The sequence below is a fragment of the Monodelphis domestica genome, chromosome 1, assembly GCF_027887165.1.
Source record: "Monodelphis domestica isolate mMonDom1 chromosome 1, mMonDom1.pri, whole genome shotgun sequence".
Taxonomy (NCBI): Eukaryota; Metazoa; Chordata; class Mammalia; order Didelphimorphia; family Didelphidae; genus Monodelphis; species Monodelphis domestica.
This window is the reverse complement of record NC_077227.1, coordinates 116,856,835-116,878,785: the sequence shown is the minus strand read 5'-3', so window position 1 is coordinate 116,878,785 and position 21,951 is coordinate 116,856,835. Positions and strand designations below refer to the sequence as shown.

The 21,951-nt window shown below is 45.4% G+C and overlaps 2 protein-coding genes across 3 annotated transcripts in view; both read right to left on the bottom strand.

Moving 5' to 3' along the window:
* SLC28A1 (solute carrier family 28 member 1) overlaps positions 1-7,952 on the bottom strand; it is a 62,661-nt gene extending 54,709 nt beyond the window's left edge. Inside the window, exon 1 of the mRNA XM_007479225.2 lies at positions 3,422-7,952. The gene's annotated coding sequence lies outside the window, so the exon portion shown is untranslated. The remainder of the gene's footprint in view (positions 1-3,421) is intronic.
* Positions 7,953-8,094: 142 nt separating this feature from the next.
* ALPK3 (alpha kinase 3) overlaps positions 8,095-21,951 on the bottom strand; it is a 43,264-nt gene continuing 29,407 nt past the window's right edge. For both annotated transcript variants that reach the window (XM_007479222.3, XM_007479223.3), the window contains 9 exons: positions 17,061-18,993; positions 14,883-15,030; positions 14,537-14,664; positions 13,888-13,923; positions 13,114-13,394; positions 12,634-12,722; positions 10,874-11,097; positions 9,098-9,146; positions 8,095-8,509 (listed from right to left, as the gene is read on the bottom strand). In XM_007479222.3, the coding sequence (XP_007479284.2) occupies positions 8,155-8,509; positions 9,098-9,146; positions 10,874-11,097; positions 12,634-12,722; positions 13,114-13,394; positions 13,888-13,923; positions 14,537-14,664; positions 14,883-15,030; positions 17,061-18,993 (3,243 nt within the window). In that variant the 3' untranslated portion in view covers positions 8,095-8,154. The remainder of the gene's footprint in view (positions 8,510-9,097; positions 9,147-10,873; positions 11,098-12,633; positions 12,723-13,113; positions 13,395-13,887; positions 13,924-14,536; positions 14,665-14,882; positions 15,031-17,060; positions 18,994-21,951) is intronic.

Here is a 21,951-nt window from a genome sequence, read left to right as displayed (position 1 = left end):
CAATGTGTTTCCCATTGGGTCACCTAGCTGCATATAGAGGATCTGAGAATGTGAAACTGGAATTATAATTGGACTCCATATTGGCCTCCATTTTGTGCTAAATTTCTTATAAATCATGTGCATTCTGGTATACCTGGAGCACAAACCACAGAACTCCATATTCCTGAGATATTTCACCCACAAGACTCCTTGTTCCAACCACAACTTCCTTATGCCCAAATGTTCTGGGACCCAATTCTCTGTTCCAACTTCATTTTCCCTGATCGCATCAACCAGCCAATCAGAAAGAAGCAACTTTTATGTCACCCAAGATTATGCAAATTGTCTATGTTCCTTATTAATGACCATAACAAATGAAATATTGGTTTTATTGGGCAGCCTTGTCTGATGGGTCATGTCCACAGCCTCTTAAAGAGCCTTCCTCTCTTTATCCTATTCTGTATCTTTCTGCTCCTCCAAGTTACTCTTCTTCTGATATAGTAGGATAGTTGATTTCCTTTAAAAATGAGGAATCAAAAAGATTTGCATATTATGTCACTCAGCCAGGAAATCTGGCACTTTTAAGTTCCTCTGATCTCTCCACATTTAAGAGAGACATTTCTAAATTTGACAAAGCCCTATAGCTGTTATTACCCAATTTGGGGCCATATTTAGAGATTATTACCCTACCTAGGGAGACATTACTGATTTAATGGAAATTTTGCTCTCCCTAGGGAAAGAACTGCCATCATAGAGGCAGGAAATAAACATGCCTCTGGCCAGAACAACTCATGCCAGCCCAGGGAGTCTTCCTAATTGCCTTTTACCAGACCACATTAGAACCCTAACAATCCAGTCAACTATATGAAGCAATTACAAGGTAAGAAATCCTTAATCAGGGGAATGGAAGCAAATTTCCTTTGAAAATTGGAGTAAATTTCAAGAAGTCACTCAGGAAGAAAATTAAATTCCTTACTATTTTTAAGACAGGTTGTGTAAAAGTTCTAAACATTATGCAGGATTAGATCCAATTAATCAGAAAGATTCTAGATCATTCATCATTTTTTTGCCAATCCATCCCAGAAATATGTAATAATTTCCCTGGGTGAAAGGAAAAGAAAATTAGTGAGTTTAAGAGTATTGTTCAATATGTTTTTAAAGGGAGGGAAAAGGATAGGTAAAACCAAAGAGGAAACCTCACACTCTTGGCTTTTGCCCATATCACTCTCTTTCAAGCACCAGGAAATCAAGTCACAAGTGTGTCCTTATTACAACAAAGAGAGTCTTCAAGCCACAAAAGGCTTTTTAAAAAGTAAGATGCATGCAGTTAAAAAAATAGAAGGGACCCTAGAGTGACCCAAAGAAAATTTATAGTTTAAAATTTTGTACACTGACTTTTTTTCATTAAACCTGGAAGGAAAAACCTTGCCAGCAAGTACATCAATGGATCTGCCTTATCACTTTGTCTGTGTTTTGTGCTACCTTCTTCCTGTAACCTGATCAGCCGAAGGAAGAAGAATGTATTTTCCGAGAAATTTTTAAAGCCTTTAAAAGAAAAAAAAGAAAGAAAGAAAAGAAAAGTCTCTCTCTGGCATTCTAACTAGTCAAATTGGAATGGCAGATAAGAGACTCAGACAAGACAGAAGGGAATCTTTGTTACCAATTTGTAGAAATTTGTTGCATTATTTGAAAAAAAAAGAAATCTGTTGCATTATGAATTAGAAACTAAATTTGTGGCAGTAATACAAATTCTCTAATGTAAATCTCCAAATTTCATAAAAGCTGAAATATCTTAGTAAATGTTTTTAAAAACTCTGTAAAAGTTTTAGTGCAAGAGAAAAAGGTGATTTCATTGATAAGGAACTGAAATTCCCAAGTGAATGAGTATAATTTTGTTCTGGAAGAAATCAAAAAGAACTGAAAGTTGTTATCATTGAAATTCCAAAGTGAACAGAAAATTGTTTAAATCAGGGAACAACTTAAAAAGCAAGCAAAATTTAACTTGGAATAATGTTTTCATCTGCCTAAGCAATTAACTACTGCAAATGATAAGAATTTATTGGTTAACTAAAAACAAAATCACCTACATAAATTGGAATAAACTATGCATTTGTAAACCTTTAAGAATCCAAAAAGGTATCAGTATTGCAATTAATTGGTTTTATGTAGTAAAAACTTGTGTTAAACTTAAAAGGAGAAATTCAGTAGAAAAAGATGTGTTGTAGATAGTTTGGCATGTGTTTGTGGAACAAAGACTATAGAATGCCAGAATGCAATGAAAGTTAAAAAAAAAAAAAGAGTCAAAATTACAAAATGAAAAGTTAATTTCAAGAGAGAAAGTTTAAAAAAGATTGTGGAATTTTTAGAGAAATGTCATCAGAAATATCATACAGTATTATACCAAATGAAGATTTCCCAGGGTTTAAAAAAAAAAAAGAATAGATCTGCCAAGGAAAAATAAGTTATGCATTTTATCCTCTCCCCCCCCCCTTAAAGTGTTAGGATGGATTAAATTAAGAAAACAAAGGGGAGTTGTTTGGTTCATTGGGTGATTTTGAGCTAACTAAAAAAAGTTGAGTCTAAAATTTGAAATGTTAACATTAAGTGGCCCTAGGGAAAACCAAGGTTCTAAATATTACTATTTGTAATTGTATTTGTGCTTGATTTGAGTGGTCTCATTGACAGTGGTGCAAATCACATTTACTCGTCTGTAAAGCGATAATAAAAATAGCACCCACCTCCCAGGGTTGTTGAGAGGACCATATAATTATAAAGTATTTAGCACAGAGCCTGGCTTGTTCAGAGGGTAAATAATGCATATATTTACTCCTTTTAGGAATTAAATTAGACAAAATATTTCTTTGGTAATGCTCTGCCATATAAAAGGTGCTTTATCATTTCACTTTTTAAGACTGGTGTCCTGATAAAGGAAAAAACTTCAGTCCTATTATTGAACTGTCCTGTGATGTAAATTAGCAAATTGTTATGCAAGTACACTTAAGAAATTCAAACTAACAACTGAGAAATAAAAAGCCAAACACTTCAAAGTATTATAAAAGGCAGAACTCTGAAACTCTTTAATTTAAAGTTTAAAAACCAGAAAAGGCCTGGCAGGTGGTAAGTACAATATAAGTGTTCATGTAAGTGCTCTATAGTGGTCTTGAATATAATCAATATAAAACACCATAAGTGATTAATGATTTGCTATGTCAGTTCATTTGGAATGCATTCCCTTGAATTAATGTCACTTAATAAATTTTCACCTTTTATTGTATATATAAAATTTTTCTTCTGCTATTTATTGTTAGAAAAATAACCTCTTTTTAGTTCAGATGCTACTAGATTATGAACTTGTTAAATAAATATAGTAAAAAACCTTTGAAATTTGTTAAAAATTTGATATTTTGTGCTAGATTGGAAAATAATAATAATAATAACTTACAGCTGGCAGATCAGAGTAGCAAAATCCTCTTGTGATCCTTGTCTGAAGCGTCCCTGGGGACTTACTACCAGGGCGGGATCATTAGATGTTATCAACCCTGTCCCTGTGGTGAAACTATGTAATTTTTCAGTTTGAGGAAGTAGGACCTCTCCCAGTCTAAAGGGGAAAATTTTACAAGCTTACTTAATGAAGAGTGAGTTTTACTCAAGATCACTCTGTGGAGGGGTTGAAGACTTGTCTCCAGGACTCATTCACCTTTGTGTCTCTCATCAGATTGGGGAGCAGGAGATCTCCACTGGCAATATGAGATAAATCAAGGCAACAACATTTAGTAAACTTCTACCATCTCCTGGGAATTCACAGACAGAGGGATGGGGGAAAGTCTCTGCCCTCAAAGCCCACAACCTAATGGGAGACAATGTGAAAATTACTTTGTAGCAGTAAAATATGTAGACAAGATAAATTAGAGATAATCTCATCTCAGAGGAAAGACCCTAAAATAAGGAGGCTTCGGGAAAACTTCTTACAGAACAGAGGATTTAAGCTGTGACTTGAAGGAAGTCTGGAGCTGGAGAGGAAGAAAGAGAAAGTTCCAAGCATAAGAGACAGCTAGTGAAAATGACCAGTTGTTGGAAGATGGGTATAGCAGATTATGTGAAGGAAATGAGGTAAAGCTTAAAGACTGGAAAAGTGGGGAAGCACCAGCCTCTGGATAAACTTTGAACGCCATACAGAAGATTTTACATTTGACCCTAGAAGTAATGAGGAGCCACTGAAATTTATTGAGTGGGGGAATAACATGGTCAGACCTTCACTTTGGGAAAATCACTCGGGGAGCTGAGCAGAAGATGGACTAGAGTGGGGAGAGATGAGGCAGGAAACCAAACTAAATCGAAGACTGTTGCAGTATCAGGTTTGGGGTAGCAATGTCAGAGAAGAAAAGCTAGCACTTACAGAACACTCTAAGATTTTCAAAGCTTAAAAATAGAATCAGGAAGATGGGCTTGAATGCTGCTTCAGACACTTACTAGCTATAGTAAGTGACTACTGGCAAGTCACTTAATCTCTGTTTGCCTCGGTCTCCTTATATTTAAAAGAATGGGGATGGAATCTTTGGTCTCTAAGGTCCCTTCTGGCTCAGAATCTAAACTGATTTGATTTAATGAGTGAAAATGACATTAAAGAATTAATAATAATAAAATAATTATAATAATAAATAATACTAAAATTAAATAATATTTAATACATTAAATATAATAAATAATATGTATAAATAGAATAAAAATAAAATAAAATAAAATAAATTAAAGGTATTGCGTCCCTGATTTGCCCCTACACTTTGTCCTTAGAGTAGAAAAATACCTTCCCATTTGACTTGAAGCTAAAACATTCTATGTGATTCTATTTAGAATAAAAGCTCCTAAGAGGCAGTTAGGTGACTCAGTAGACTGAGAGCCAGACCCAGAGACAGGAGGTCCTGGGTTCCAATGTGGCCTCAGACACTTCTGAGCTGGATTACCCTGGGCAAATCATTTAAACCCCATTTCCTAACCCTTACTTCTCTTCTGCTTTGGAACCAATACACAGCATTGATTCGAAGACAAAAAATATTAGAGTTTTAAAAAAGGAATAAAAACTCCTTGAGGGCAGGGAAGTGACGAATTTATGCTTTATTCATTTGTTCATTTATCTATTAAAACGTTTGGTTCTTACAATAACCCAGGGAGATTGGTGTTACTATTTTATAAAGAAACAGAAGCAGAGAAAGATTGTCATTTGCCCACTAAATATAATGCTTTGTGATTTGCATATAACAGGTTTGTTGAATGACTTTTCTAATCTGAAACTTACTATCATACCTAGTAAATGTGAGAGGTAGAATTCTGTGTTCAGGTCTTCTGACTTTAAATCCCAGCATTCTTATCAACCATACCACCTAGCTGCCCATCCATGCATTACAGTCTGGTTGCCTGGTATTCAGAGATGTTAAATGACTTGCCCATAGTCATACAGTAAATGCTAAGGGTAGACTCTGAAACCAAGTCTTCTTGCCTCCAAGTTCAGCACTCTATCCGCCAAATATGATGTTTCTTGGTTTGTGTACAACAGGCGCTTAATAAATATTCATTAAATGAATTTTTCTAATATGAAACTCACTAGATGTGGGCCCAAACAATCCACCCAACTTCAGTTCGCCTACCTGTCTACAAGGCTAAGAATGTTTGTGTTGCCAGCCTTTCAGGGTTGCTATGAATAAAGGACTTTGTAATGCCTAAAAGTGTCATAAGCATAAGAGTTATTGTCATCGCTATTCAAAGAAATAACAAACTGGCGGGGAAATGGAGACACTGACCAGGCAGGAGCATAGGGAGGCTAGCATGGGCCTTGTGTGGGGAGTGAGAGTGATCAGGCTAGCCTTGTTCTAGGCTAAGCACTTCCTGAAAATGGCAGCAGAAGCAACAAAGATAAATCCCACCGACTGTGGGAGGACTGAACCTCTACAGCTGAACTTTCCCAAAGGCCCCTAGCTCTGTTCCTCCTCTTACTATCACAAGCTTCTTCTCAACTATTTCTCTAGCAAGAGGTAAGTAGAGCTAGCAAAGGGCTGGTGATGACAAAAGGACAGAAGCCAGCTTGGTGGGCTTGAGATGCGTAGTGTGCCTTCAGAGAATAAATTGAGGAGCATAAATCTGAAAGAAAGAAGAGACAAGAGAGTACACTCCCAGCCCATCTCTTGGTGGAGGTGGGAGGTCCATAGGTGGTATGCATCACACATTTTCAGACTTTTTTGATGTAAATCAATCAATTTACAGATTTTTCTCTTCTTTTTCTTTTTTTCTTTAAAAAATAGTATTCATTCTATGAGATGGCTCTCTGGGAGGGGGGAGACTGAAATCTGGGTCTGGTTCATTTTTTTATCTGTTTGATGCCCAAGTCAGAGACACAAGAACCCAGAAATTCAAGGGACAACAACCCCATTAGAATTCAAGTTCTTTAAGAGCAGGAATGATAATTTTCCTTTCTTTGTAATCTCCACAGTTTAGCCCAGTGCCTGGCATAGAGTAGGTGCTTAATAAATGTTTGTTGGTTGATCATTCAGAAGGGAAAGGACCATAATGTCAGCATCCACAACTAAAGAAAGGAAAACCAAGCAGACAAGCACTCATTGCCTTTATTGCATTCAAAATGGAGCATGCAAGCCCCTTCACCAAACAGAGTGTACCCATCCCAGCACAGAGATTCTCAGAAAGGAGGATCTGTCCTTAAGCTGAGATCCTAGGCCTCGGGTTACATTTTCTTTTGAAGCAAAGCAATGAATCAGGGGGCTACTACACATGCCCCAGGATCCCAGGCCTCCATCTGAGAGCTATGACATAAGAGATCTGGAACTCCTGGACTAGGCCAGCTCCTTCCTTCTTCCCTGTCTACCCATCTTACTCAACACACAATCTACCCTGAGCAAAAAATGTCCTTCACCCAACCCTCTGGCACTGGCTATGCAGGAATATACAGGAATCACTATAGTTCCGAATTTTCTACCTCCTCCCCAGCTAAGCACTAGCCCATGTGCCACTGCGGCTGGTGCCCATCTTTAATCCCACTCCGCCCACTGAGCAGAGCCCATAGCCTTGAGTGCTGGGGACGAACTTGAGGAAGAGATCAGGATGTGAGAGGCAAGCAGAGGCAGCAATTTCCCCTGTGCCAAGGTGAAGCCTGAGCCCCACCTGTCAGCAAAGAACAGCCAGTGCTGAACTAGAAAAGGGTTCGGCCAAGAAAAAAGTAAGTGAAAAGCCTAAGTGAGGATCAGCACCTTGGGGAGAAAGGGAGTCAGCAGTAAAGAGGGAAACGGGAAAGGGGGAGAGTGAATGCCCATCATTGTTATAACTCACAAGACAAACAGACAGCGTGCTAGGGAAGAAACTCTAGGGAGGGTCCCGAGTTTTCCCCCCAAACACTGAGGCAGGTTAGTTGAAGGAGGAGCTGGGATACAGGAGGCAAAGTGTCTAGAAACTGAACAGACTCTGGGGTGGGTGGCTGCCAGGAAGTAGGAGCACCAGCCCAATCCCAACAGACAGGGTTAGGCAGCTTTGGTTAATGCCAAGAGTTCAATGCCAAGCAATATTGAAAGAGGAAAGCCTCTGCCCAGGGCATTCCCCAGAGAAACCACACTTCAGAATTTGACTGCGATGAGGGCAGCCGACCGAAACACTTGGCCTAGGGATGCAAAGGGACCCTCTAGCCAATAGCAACTGTAAACGTCACAGAGGGCACCACCCAGGAGACCCTTGGCACCCAGCACTGTGGTGCTCTCAGAGCACATAAGCTCCAGGCATTTTGCCATGCCAAGGGTTTGTCCTGTCTCCCTTTATGTCCACCAAGCCTGGAGAGAGGCTGTGGGCTCCATACCTAGACATGTACTGAGACCTCAAATGAATGAAACAGAGATTGGCATGAACCATCCCAGCTCATCCCTGAATCCTTCTTTGAGGTCCAAGTCCTCCAGTAAGACCCTAGTGCAGCTTTATACGCTGTGGGTCCTCTCTCTCTCTCTCTCTCTCTCTGAAGCAAGAGGAGAAAGAAGAGGCCTCTTACAGATGTGGGAGGGCACTCCTGCAACAGGGGCTACACCCACCCACTCTTTCCACTTTTATGTTAGGATATTGACTGTATGGTTTAAACTGCTTCCTGGTTGATCTTTAATCTAGGTAGAGGCCCCCAGCCTCCAATAATGATTATCGCATGCCCTGAGCCTTGGAGCCCCTTTCCTGAGTGGCAAGTTGGCTATCCAAGTGTGTATCAGCAGTCTCAGGGGACCTAGGGATGGCCTTCAAGCTTGAGGTGCTCTTCCGGGATCCCTGGGGGCTGGGATGACCTTTCTTCTGAAGCTGGGGGCTCAATTGAGTGGATGAAGGGGCTTTCCTGCCCGAGGAGGGACTCTTGGAACCCTTGGCCTTGGCCATGGGATAGAGAGTCTCAAGGCTCTTGAGTGGCTTCAGCCCCAACATCTCACAGTGGGTATTGCATTGATGTGAAACAGCAAACTGCTCAAGGAGGCCTGGAAAGCAGCTTTCCTTGAGACCTTGGTACCTGTAGCCAAACAAAGCAAAGACTGGGGCCCTAGAGAATTCTTGTCAGCTCTATGACACCCCTCTTCCCACCCACCCTTGGGATGACCATCAGCCCTAGTATCTAGAACTGATTACCCCAGCAGACAACCCCCATCCATTTAACCAGGAGCTGATCACCTGGGCTTCCAAGAGAAGTGGGCTATGGCATGCCTAGACTACCTTGGTGCCAGGCTTCCTCGTGATGCCTAGCCATAGCTCAAAGGCAACCTTGCCATTTAGAAATTAGTGGATTCTCTGAGGTCCTTTCTGTTTAGCATCCTCTAGATGCTATGTCTCCCTACAGCCCAAGAAGCCAAAATATCTGGGGCAGAGAAATTCATTACCCAGGTTGGGAAGGAAGACTGGGAAAAGAGGGAATGAAGCAGGGTAGAGAGGAACCAGGGCAAAGGAAATTCAGTGATCCCCCAGATGTTATAAGGTAGCCCCTCCACAAGCCACCTTTTCTCAGGGATATTTAGACCTCTAGCACAAAGGGAGAGGAGGGAAGAGGCCCTAAAGAGCCCTGGAAACCAACACAGCAGTAGCTCCTGTCAAAAGAATAGCTTACCCTTTAAGCTTGGTAGCTATCTGTACATCCGTCATTTTCCAATCAACACCTAGAAAAGGGCAGAGCGTTGGAGAGCAATAAATGGGAATGGGAGATGCCTGAAGTCCAGCTTTGAAAGTGTCCCTCTCTCACTGCATTCTAGCAAATGTTGCTTCTCTCCCCGTCATTCCTTTTCCCTGTCAATCTGAGAACTGAAGTGAAAGTTTCTAGTCCAGGTTCCAGAGTCCTAGAATCTCAGTGATGGAAGCTGTCTCTGGCTTCATCTGCCTTGACAGCCATCTCTGACCCACACCTGAAAAATAAGTGCTTTGCCACAAAGCGACTATGTGGTCTTCTGGCCTTTGCTGGGAGATGTCCAATGAACTCATCAGCTCCAGAGACTGACTATTTTACCAGAGACAAACTTCAGAACCCAGCCTAACATGAGCAGTAGGGCACAGTCAGCTTTTCCAGCATGGTGATTATTGTCTTGAAAAATAATAAAATAAATTGGTAGAAGGTGGCCTGGAGTTCAGGAATATCTAGATTTGTGTCTTGACTGAAAAAAACTCACTGTGTAACCCACAGACAAACAATTTCTCAGGGACCCTAAGAAGCTAAGATTATATATAGACAGGTTACCAGGTACTGTGCTAAGCACGTTTATAGGTACTGGCAAATGACAATACAGATACAAGAAATATGTACAGAGTAATCAGGGGTGTCTCAGAGAGAAGGCACTAGCTTAGAAGGTGAGAGAGTGTGTGTGTGTGTGTGTGTGTGTGTGTGTCTGTGATGCTTGGATTACCTATACATTTTGCCATTTTCAAAGCCCTTTTATATACATTATATATAGGATGGAGAAATATAGAATGAATATGTATATATTATATATTTGTGTGTAGATATACATACACACATAGATATACATAGAGATATATATATTATTAAAATATGTGCATCCATGGAGGAAATTTCCACTGGGTCCCTGAACTGATGAAATCACAGATTCAGACCAAAATAATAAAAAATAATTATTAATTTGTATGTAACATACAACAAAATGGTTTTATTATTCCTGTAGTCTGGACTGTGATTTCATTGGGGTACACACATGCATATATTTGCCTTGGAATCGATACTTAGTATTGATTCTAAGACAGAAGGTTAAGAGAGTTCTTTTTAATCCCTGTAATGGTTACTGATGCCACAGTCCTTTGGGGAATTGATTCAAGGAACTCATCTTCGTAATGGGCAATTAGGGAATCTCTGAAGGACAAGCCAACCTCCGGACACCTCTCCTGCTCAAGAAGCTTCAAAGCCTCTCACCTGCCTCTAGATAAAATAGAAACTCTTTAGCTTAGTATGAAATGCCCTTCTCACCATCTAGTCTGGCTCCAGGCTTATTTCTCATTAAAGGGAGCATGTTTTTTGCTTCTCCTTATAACCTCAGCACTTATTACAGAGCTAGCACATAATAAGGATAAATAAATATTTGTTGACTGATTGACAGTATTCCTTTTCTCCTGGACTACCTTCCACCCAAGCTGGCCTCTTGACTGTTCTTCTTGCTCCTGTCTCCATGCCTTTGGGCTGGCTGTCTCCCAAAAATAGAAAACACTCCTTCCTCCTCTTTACCTTTTAGAATCTCTTCAAAGTTCATCTCAAGGGCCATCTCCTATAAGAAGCCTCTTCTCCCTCCCAGAGTCCCATCCTTAACCTAAGCCCCCATCTGGGAACTAGCATGATCCCACTAGGGCCTCTTCAGTCCCCTGCCCACTCCTCAAACCCTCCTACCTGCAAGGTCTGTGACCAGAAAGCTGCCATTTGTCCACTGATATAACCAGTGCTGGAAGGTCCGGCATTTCTGGGCAGCCTCAGAGGTGGCAGGTTCTGCCTGAGAGCCACCACTCTCCCAATCACGGGCACAGTATGGCTCCAACGGCCTCCCCAGGTACTCCTCCAAAGTGGCATATGGGATGTTGTTTGCTGGTCGGTAGATCAGGTACAGGGGGATGATCCTAAACACAGTCCCAACTTGCCCATGAGCACAAACAACACTTAAATCCAGAAGAACCCCCAATCCTATCTTTCCTCATCCTGATTCTGGGACCTAATAAGGAAGTTCCTTCTAGTTCTGGGATTCTAGAGAGCTTGGAGATAGGGAACTTTCTGGGAAAGGAAACTTGCTGGCTACCACAAGTCCCCAAATCACTCCTAGTCAGAATGTCCCCATGCCTAACACATGGCCCACCACAGACAAATCTATGAAGAAGGCTGTGCTGGAAGAAAACTGTGCTGGAACTGGAGTCAGGAAGACTCAAGTTTTTCCAATCTCAGACAATGACTAGCTAGGTGACTTTAGGCAAGTCATTGAACTTCTGCTTGTCTCGGTTTCCTCATCTGTAAAATAGGGATAATAAAATTACTTATTTCCCATGGTAGTTGTGAGAATAAAATCAGATAATGTCTATAAAGTGGTTTTCAAACCCTAAAATGGTATATAAATGCCTTTGTTGTTGCTGTTGTTATTGCTGGAGGGTTCCCAGCAATTTAAAGATGGAGACAGGTGTGGCGAGGGGCACATTGGGCTCAGATCACCCAGACTACGCGGATGAGGGCTTTCTTTGGTACTTGGCTCCTTATAGACTAGACTTGGTGATCTGAGTACCTTCTGTGGCCAGGCAAAGTTACTACAGTGAGAGACTGGGACAAGGAAGATAGAAGGGATCCCGGACTAGGTGAGAATGTAACTCAACTCTAGGTAGAGCCTAATTACCTAGAGCTTGACTTCTACTAGGGAGGAGAAACAATAAGTCTGGCATTCATGCAGAAACCCTTTGTATGAGGAGACCCAAAGCAGAAGAAATCACGGGGCCCTGGTGAGATAGGACTTGAAGCATGAGCACAAGGCCTCCTGGGTTCTCATCTCTAACATAACCTTTTCCACTTCCCTTTCCCTTACCACATCTAAATTTTTCAACCTTTTAATTGAGGAGTGATATTGAGAGTTAAGTAGCTCAATGGGGATAGAGTATTGGGCTTGGAAACAGGAAAATTCATCTTCCTGAGTTCAAATCCAGCCTCAGAAACTTACCAACTGCATGACCTTTGGCAAATCACTTAACTCTCTTTGCCTTAGTTTCCTCCTCTGCAAAATAAGTTGGAGAAGGAAATGGCAAACCACTCCAGGATCCTTGCCAAGAAAACCCCAAATGAAATCACAAAGGGTTGAATGTGACTGGAAAGAAGACTGGACAACAACATCAGGAGCTACAAAGTGATATGGGAGGCAGGGGTGACTAAAGACAAACTCAAGGCCAGAATCGTGTGTGTGCATAGTGTGAGCCCACTCAGGCTCAGCTATGTGTGTAAGATAATGCCTTCTACAGAACTAACTGCATGCTTTGCTGAACTCTCCCACATGGGGCACTCTGCTCCCATGAGATCATACAGGCACCTGTCTATCACTGAGAAGAAAATGAATGTACCTAAAACCATCAGGAGTACCCTAAGGTCTAGGAAGCCACTTGCAGAAAGAGAAGGGGAGAACTTACTCAGGAACTTCCCCAAAACCAGGGACAGCTCGGGCCTCAGCCGCAAAGATCTTGCAGTACTCTCTGCTCATGTTTTGGATCTTACATCCCTAGAGAAAGAAAAATGACCAAAGCCTTGCAGATAAACTTGCCCAGCTCCAGAGCCCTAGGCAAGATGTCAGGCAGAGGGAGGTAGATGTCAAGGAGGTGGATCACCATCTTTGGGGGGTATAGTATGGCAGACTCCTGCATTGAGCAGGAATCTAAACAGTATGAATTTCCAATCTCCCCTCCCACCCCTGAGATTTTGTGCATCAATGACTTTCCCCAAGTTTTATCCTAAAAGCCTTCCCCAAGAAGCTGAGCCTGCTCCCCTATTTTTTTTCAGGAGCATAGCCTCCCTATACAATTCCCAGACTCTATGGAAAGATGGAACGGAGAATGGGGAGGAGAGAAGCCAAAGATCTAGGACTAAGAAGCAGCAACAAAGGGGCTGAGTACCTGGATGGTGACATCATAATTCCTCCCCAGTAGAGAGTTCTCACTGCTGGACCCAAACACAAGTAGGTTGGGAACCTTGATGACACAAGTTCGGCCTGACTCAAAGATGGGCTCCAGTCCGTAGATGACCTTGGCCTGAGAGGCCTTGCGAAGACCACGTCCACGTCCACTTCCACGAAGTTCCCCACTCACCAGCCGCCCAAAAAGTTTGTCCCCCCAGCAGCCTGAGTCGGCAAGGCCCTTGGCAAACACCATGGGGGTCATCTCAATCTCTTCTCCAACTGGATGAGGATATAAGAAATGTGGGAAGTGGTCCCCTACGCAGAGCCCCTGTTATGCATATCCTGGGATGGCAGGGAAGCTCAGCAGATTCTCTCCATCTTCTGCTAGGTTCAAGGTCCCAACCTGCATCCAGTCACTCCCATCTTCCATGTGAGGGGAGTAGCAGCACTTAGCTGCTTTAAGAGATGGGTCTCAGGGTTGCACCCACCCCCATTGGATTAATTCTCATTTACCCAGCAAAGAACAGAACACAGACTCAGAGCAGAGACCAAGGGACATTTAGGCTAGCCTTCCTCGGTTTCTCCATTCTCTCCCTCCCATACCTCTCTGGGGTGAAATAATGACTCTAGACTGCGTGGAAAAGGGTTGGTGCCCATAGAGGGGAGAGATTCCAACTTAGAACACATTCCAAACCCGCTCAGATGGTCATCCCCATGGACAGCAGGGATGGAGGGGATTCCCTCGGCTACTTCCCAAAGGGGAACACTTTACCTTCAACTTCTTCTCTGGAGATGAATCCTGACAGCACTGAATATGAAAAAGGAATACAGTAAGCAAATTCTGCTCTGGAATGTCCCCTGCCTGGACTTGGAAAGATGGTCTTTCCTTCCCATTAACCTCCAGGATCACGCATAAATTATTCTGCCAGACCTTTAAAGTTCCTCACCATCTCCCATGTTACTTTATGGTCCAGGAACACTGGCCTGATGACTAATCTTGAATATAATGGGCCATCACTTGTCTCCATACCTTTGCTCTGGACATCTCCCTTGGCTAGAATGATCTACTCTACCCTCCTCATGATCCCCAAATTGTTGAGTCTCCGTGGCTTCCTGTGGGGCTCTGCTTGTATATCCCTAGAAGTTTACCCATCATCTCCTCTATTAGACTGTACTGTCCTTGAGAGCAGAGACCCTTCTTGGTTGGGGATTGTTTTTTTATTTCTTTGTATCTCCAAAACCCGGCACAGTGCCAGGCACACAGTAAGGACTCAGGAAAAAAGTCTGCCAACTGACTACCTCTGTTTCCCATCAGCTGCTCTTCTATTTGGAGAATGTGCTCAAGAACTTTCATGGGCAGAAATGTGGGGTTCTGTGGGTCGCAGGGCAGTGCACAGGAGTGAGACAAGGTCCTCACTCACCTTCAGGGCTGAGACAAAAGTTAGTCGAGTCGGTGCCGTGCTCATTTTGGATGGTACACTGATAGACCCCACAGTCTCGAGGCGAAGCCTGTACGATGGCTAAGGCCGCTGGCCCCTCGTCGCCCACGCTGAGAACAGAAAACAGAATTCAGATACAGGGCCCCCCAGAACCCCAACTCTAACCAAAGGAAGCAGGCAAAGCAGATAACACAAGGCATTCCCCAAAAACCCCTGAGTGGCTCCTGGGGGAGTCCCAGGGATGGTAGAGACCAGCATTTCTTCCTGAATCCTCAGCCCTCGGGCTCTGGGGGCAACAAGCTCTGGCCAAGGCAGCCAGGCCCCTTACCTCCGCTCTACCTCAGCCACAGGGAGCTGGTCCTTGGCCCATGTCAATACCGAGTCACTGAGGATATTGAAGAATTGACACCAGAGTTTCAAGCTCCCTGAGGCATCAGGAAACTGTTCTACCCGAATCTTCCGAATCACCTGGGGGGCTGAAGGGGAAATGGAATTTAGGAAGCTTCCTCTTTGGGGGAGAATCTGGCCATCCCTAAATCCTCTCCAGTGCATACAGGAGAAGAGCACCGGACTGGGAGTCAGGTCACCTGAGTCTGCTGCAGCCTGCCTACAGGACTTTGGCCAATTCATTTCACCCATTGAGGCTGTTTTCTAATCTGCAAAATTAGATGATTTGTGGAAGAAATGTCCTCTAAGGTCCCTTCTAGCCCAACAGTCAATGAATTAACAATGAATTTTATGGGCACAAAAGTCAGGGATAGATGGAGAACTAGAAATCAGGATCTCTGGTTTCAAAGCATAACCCTGGGAGGCAGCTGGATGGTTCAATGGATTGAGAGCCAGGCCTGGGTCCTAGGTTCAAATGTGACCCCAGATACTTCCTAGCTGTGTAACCCTGGGTAAGTCACTTTCGGCACTCCTATTGCCTAGCCCTTACCGTTCTTCTGTCTTGGAACCAATAGGCAGTATGGATTCTAAGATGGAAGGTAAGGGTTTAAATTTTTAAAAAATTAAAAAACAAAGCATAACCCTGGAGTCAGCTAAATAGCACAGTGGATAGAGCTGGAGACTGAAGGACCTGAGTTCAAGTCTAGCCTCAGACACTTCCTAGCTGTGTGATCCTGTGCAAGTCACTTAATCTCAACTGCCTAGCCCTTATTATTCTTCTGTCTTAGAACTTACTGATACTTAGTATTGATTCTAAAACAGATGGAAAGATTTTTTTTAACATAACTCTGCCAAGAATTCACTGTGTTGTTATTCACTCTCTAGGCTGCCATATTGGTAAAGAAAGCTGGTGCCTGGAGAAAGAGTCCAAAAGGTGAGGTATAGAGCCAGGTTATCTCTGCACTGACGATGTTGGCTCTCCCTATAATGCTTGTTCTTTATCCCTCTCCTATCCACCTGCCCATTCCATCTTCTAACGCTTGAGACATGGGCTCACAAGGTTAGAGCTGAAAGAGCCCTGACAGGCCATTTAATCCAATCTTTCCAATTTTCCAACCCATCCTGTTTTATAGATGAGGGAACCAAAACCCAAAGAGATCAGCCATCTGTTGCCTGGCCCTTTGCTTTGCCTCCTCTCTAAGCCATGGTCTATTGCCCCAAAAAATACCATCTGGAAACAGAAGCCAAAATCTGTTCCAGGCTTCCAGAATCCTTGGATACTGTTTTGCCTTTTGGGCAAGACCACTCACCAACAGGATTTGAATCCAAGTGATTTGACTCCAGAGTTAGCATTCTTTCCACTGGTTCTCCTCCAGGAAACCTTCCCTAATTCTCCAGTCTGCAATGGCTTTCATCTCCCAGCTCCCTAGCCTCACCTCCACCTCACCCAACACTTTCTATCCTTATTATGGATTTTTGATGCATTATTTTGCACTGTTATTACCTGCAGGTGCTACCATTCCCCAATTAGACTCTAAACTACGAGAAAGCAGGATATTTGTCTTATCTCAACTTAGTATCAAGCCTGCCTAAGCACAATGTGTTGCTTGGAGTACTCCCTTAACAAGTGTCCATTCCACTGAATTGCTGTTTAATTGAATCCCAATCGAGGCCCAAAGGGACAGTGTGAGCCCTGGCATAGGGAAACGGCCCAATGGGTTCCTGGCAACAGACTGGCATCCGGAGTTCTATATCCTGCCTGATTTTAAGGATCCTGCTCTGCCCCAACCCCAAGCTTTGGAGAATTCTAGGCCTGCCTGGAACAGGTTTTGGCTTCTGTTTCCAGATGGTATTTCTTGGGGCAACAGACCAGGACTTAGAGAGGAGGCAAAGCAAGGGGCCAGGCAACTAAGAAAAAGCGGAGAAAACAAGGGCATAGATTTAAACTCCAGACCCCCTTTCATTGACTCCCCCTAAAACGTGCCTCTCATCCCTGTGGGGCTCTAAGAAGGCAGGAGCCCTGTCTAGCTCAGAAGCGAGCCCCCTCCCCCCCCAGCCTAATCCTCCTTTAGTCATCTCCCAGGAACTTTCTGTCCTCCCTTCCCCAAGCAGCTCTCACCCTTGAAAAGGTCTTTGGTTTTTCTGGGCTTGGCTGGCTCGTCCTGTTTGCCATCTTCAGGGGCCAACTCCGTGCCTGGCCCACTGCCCTTGGGAGCGGAGCCGAGGTCCACAGAGTCCTCGTCTGGACGGGGCACCTCCAGCATCTTTCTGCTCTGGGATGGGGAGTGTCTCTCCTTTGGGGGAATCAGTGGAGATCCAGGTACCAGGCTTTTCCTGGACCCACGGGGAGAAACTGTGGGGCTTTCCCTTTCTTCAGGAGCCGAGGCTTCCCCCTCTCCAGATGGTTTGGCTTTTGGGAGAAATCTCTTTCTCCGAGCTCCCAAGGCCAGCTCCTCTGGGGTTGCTCCTGGGAGACTCCCCCCATTTTCTCCTGAGAGCTCTGTCTCCCTGAAGGGTTCTTCTCCTTTATTACCCCTAAGGGGCTCCCCCATCCTGGAGGACCCTTGATCCCCACTGACCCAAAGGGGCTCCCCTATTCTGCTTTCCCTGGGCCTGGCCTTGGTTTCCTGGGCAGCCCCCCAGCTACTTTCCTCTGGGCTCTCCACCTGGGTCTCCTCCCCCACCACAATGGTAGGGACTGTCAGTGGACTGGGGCCTTTGGCCAGTGGCCTCCCAGCCACCAGGGCCTTGTGGCCAGACTGTAGCTCCTGGTCAATGAGGCCAGTGAGCCGGCGGGAGGTGCAGGGGCTCAGCTGCAAGCTCTGTGCACTCTGAATGAGGTGGTTGTTCTCCACTCGCTCCAGGATCTTCCGAGATGTGCGGGGGCTCAAGCCAGCGATCTCTACAGTTGGTGCCAGGGTGTCTGGGGGCCCCGGTCCCCCTGCGGGAGGCTGCTGGCCCTCTGGCCTCCCTCTGGCTTCGGTTTCACTCCTGTCTGTGTCTGCACTGGACAGCTTCAGGAGCAGGAGTAAATAATTCTTCAGCGAATCAATGAGGCCGCTGTCGGGGGCTGGGGGGCTGGGCGCCTTCACCCCGGCTCCCGGAACTTCGGCCTCTAGCTCCCCGTGTGCACCCGGAGTGTTCCGGCTGCTCACGGCAGCCCCAGGCGCTGCATGCTGCTGTCCCTGGCTGGGGGTCACTGCTCCGAGCTGTGACTCTAGACCAGACCACCCCCGGGCCGGGGCTGCCTCAGGAAGAGGCGCCTCGATGTGCCCAGAAGCTCTGGGGCCGAGCCCTCCTCCTCTGGCCTGGCCTTCCTGCTTGCTTTTTGAGCTAGGAATGCTGGGGGCCTGGGTGCTTCTGGGAGGAGTCGGAGGAGAGCCTACGGTCATCTCTACCCCAGGGGGAGAGCCCTCCATAGAAGGGTCAGGGCATGCTGCCTCCTCCCTGGGCCCGGCCGCGTCTTCCCCGGACGGCGGAGGAACTCCGTCTACTTCCACAGGGCCTGCTTCCCCCACTTCCGGGCCTTCCTCTCTGCCCGCCGTCCTCGCAGCGCCTCCTGGGCCGAGCCCGGCTGGTAGGCTCTGCCTGCTCCCGAGGGCCGGAGTCTGCGTCTCCTCAGCCCTGAGTGGTGAAGGACGGGAGGGGAAGCGGCTGGGCCTCGGAGGAGCCTCTGCGGTGTGGAGCGCGGGGGCCAGGGGCTGGAGGCCCTGCTCTCCCCCTGGCTGGGTGACCGCCACCGCCTGTGTCCTCCTGTCTAGGCCAGCGCTCTCCTTCCGGGTTCTGCCCACCACCTGTTGCTTCACTTCTGCCTGGGTCCTGCTCTCCGCCAGGGAACTCACATCTGCCTGCGTCCTCAAACCAGCACACGTCCTCGAGTCTTCTTGCGTCCTCCCGCCATCCTGGGCGCTGACATCCATCGGGGTCCTTCTGTCTCTCCTCCTCCTCTCCTCCTCCTGCGTCTCCACCTCCATGGGCTCAGGGCTCCCCTGGCCTCCCTCGAGGCATTCTGTGGAGGCTGCACGAGCTCTGGCCGCCTGGGTCTCCGAGGCCTGAGAACACAGAGAGAGTAAGAAATAAGACCCGGGGCATTGATGTCGGGGATGGCGGAGCTGTGTACAGATATTACATCAGCGGGTCTGTGGATCCTAGGGGGGGAGGGGTGCTGCTAGATGGTACAGCGGAGAGAGCGCTGGCCATGGAGTCAGGACCCAAGGTCAAACCCAGCCTCAGACACTAGCTGTGTGACCCTGGGCAAGTCACTTAACCCTGTTTGCCTTAATTTCGTCATCTGTCAAATGAACTGGAGACCATACAGTGATCCAAAACAATCCTGGGGGATGATGACAAAGAATGCTCTCCACCTCCAGAGAAAGAACTGTTGGAGAAGGAAGTCAGAGGAAGGCATCTGATTTATCACTTGTTTATTTGGGTTTATGTTTGGGGGTTCTGGTTCTCTAAGATTACTCATGTCCAAAAATGAACACTATGGAAAGGTTTCGTGTGATAATCTATATATAATCCAGATTTAATTGTCTGCCCATTCTGGGAGGGGGAGGAAAGAAGTGGGGGAGACAATTTGGATAATGTAACTTCAGAAAACTTATGTGAAAATGTGTTATTACATGTAATTAGTAAAAATAATTAATAAAATTTTTAAAAATCCAAATGAACTAGAAAAAGGAAATGACAAATCACCCCGGTGTCTTTGCCAAGAAAAGCCCAAAATGGGGGTCAGGAACAGTCAGATCCAACTGAGATGACTGAACCACAGACCTAGGGACCAGAATAGTGATTTTACTCATATAGAGGATGCTTGGACAAATAAACTTCCTCTACTAATATGGGTCTGCCCCTTCTCTACCACTTAGAGTCCGAGAGAGTGGTCTAGAGCACCAAGAAGTTGTGACTTGACCAAGGTGACAAGAGTTTTGTCAGATGTGAGATTTGAGTGGATAGAGAGCCAGGCCTAGAGATGGGAGGTCCCAGATTCAAATCTGACCTCAGACACTTCCTAGCTGGGTGTCCCTGGGCACGTCACTTAATCCCCATTGCCCAACCTTTATCACACCAATACACAATATTGAGTCTAAGATGGAAGGTAAGGGTTTAAAAAAAAAAAAGAAGTGGGACTTGAACTCAAGTCTTTCTAGACCCAAGGTGCCTGGTGAATGTGGCCAGTCTCCTCACCCAGATCCAGTGCTCTTTACACCTATCCCTGGCAGGTCCTTGCCATCTCTTGTACATGGGGAGTCCTCTCCACCCAGACTGAACCGTACCAGCCTCACTCAGGCCTGGCTCTAGCCTCACCAAGAAAACACACACCCTCTGCTTGTCACGTGTCCTACCCCACAGCACTCCCACTAAGAACTGGGTCTGGTTGGGAAGGATGTGGCCAGGGGCAAAGCCCGATGCCTCCCTCCCTTCTAGGGCTTCGGATTCCTTCTCTGCGGCCTGAGGCTCACTAAGAAAAGACACGGCACTGGATGGACGGTCTTTGTTGGGAGGACGATGTTGGAGCATCCTATTCCCCAGCTGGGACTGGCTCTAACCCTGCTTCTCCGCCTTTCAGATATTGATGAGCAACTCCGAACGAGGACATCTTGGGGCCTGTCCGTGGGGGCCACTGCCCTCCGCAGGTCCCCATAACACGTTCCTTCTCTTGGGCAGACAAGAAGAAACCGAGGCAACATTCTCAATGGACCATCCCTTCCCTATTGAGTGTGTTCCTACAGGTCCTAGCCTGGGGTGCGAGGCTCAGATGCTTCCGCTCACAGAGCACTCCTTGTGTTACCAGAAACTCAGAAGCCCTCCCCATGGGGCGGCTGCTCCCGATCCACCGTCCCCAGTGCTCCCTTCTTGAGAGAACTCTCACCCTTTCCCCACTTCCAGACCCCCAGCCACAGAGCCTTCACTTTCACAAGGCGCCACACTTTCTCCCAGATTTCAACAGCTTGCCTTCTTCTGTCCAGCCTCTTTGTTCCCAGGAAGACTCCAGTCTCGAAGCACACAGAGGCCAGATAACAGCACTGGGGGGCTGCAGGAAGCCCCTGATTGGGCCTGGCCAGTGTCTTCAAGGACGCTCATCCTGTCTCTCTGTTGAATTCCTCCCTGCTGACCTGCTATCAACATCACCCAGCCGGCCCCTAAATTGTTCCTTTCCTGCTTCATGAGCATCCATTCATCTCCCTAGCTAGTCTGGGAGTTCCTCAAGGACAGGGGGCCCTGTCTCCCTTATTTTCTCCCTAAAAGGCTGGGCACTGAGTCAGTGTTCAAAAAATACTCGTTGATTAGGCTACGTGCAAAACCCAGTGGAACTGCTCGTTAGCTACGGGAGCAGGGAGGGAGGAAGGGAGGGAAAGAACATGAATCATGGAACCAGGGGAAAATATTCTAAAGTTATTAATATCAATTAATTATTAATGCACAAATCTTTATATTTATTATTATTTTATTATTAATTATAATTTGTTTGACATATATTATAAATTATTATATTTCTTATTAATTGTTAATATTACATATTAATATTTAAATGTTAAATAAAAATTAATTAAACAAATAAATTTTTAAAATACTTGTTGATATATATATACATATTTTTAAACCCTCACCTTCTGCTGTAGAATCAATACTATGCATTGGTTCCAAGGCAGAAGAGGGGTATGGGCTAGGCAATGGGGATGAAGGGACTTGCACAGGGTCACCCAACTAGGAAGTGTCTGAGGCCCGATTTGAATGTAGGACCTTCCATCTCTAAGCCTGGCTCTTCATCCACTGAGCTACCCAGTTGCCTCCTAGAGATACATATCATTTATATATATGAAAATATTCTCTAAAGTCAAAAGTCTGGGCCTTTATTGTAACAGGGTTGCACTTGGCATTAAAAGATGACATAGTCAAAAAGCTTACATGTGTCTCAGATTTAGAGCAAAAAGGAATCTAAGAGGTCATCAATTTCAACTTCCCCATATTATAGATGGGGAAATCAAAACCCCCCAAACCCAAAT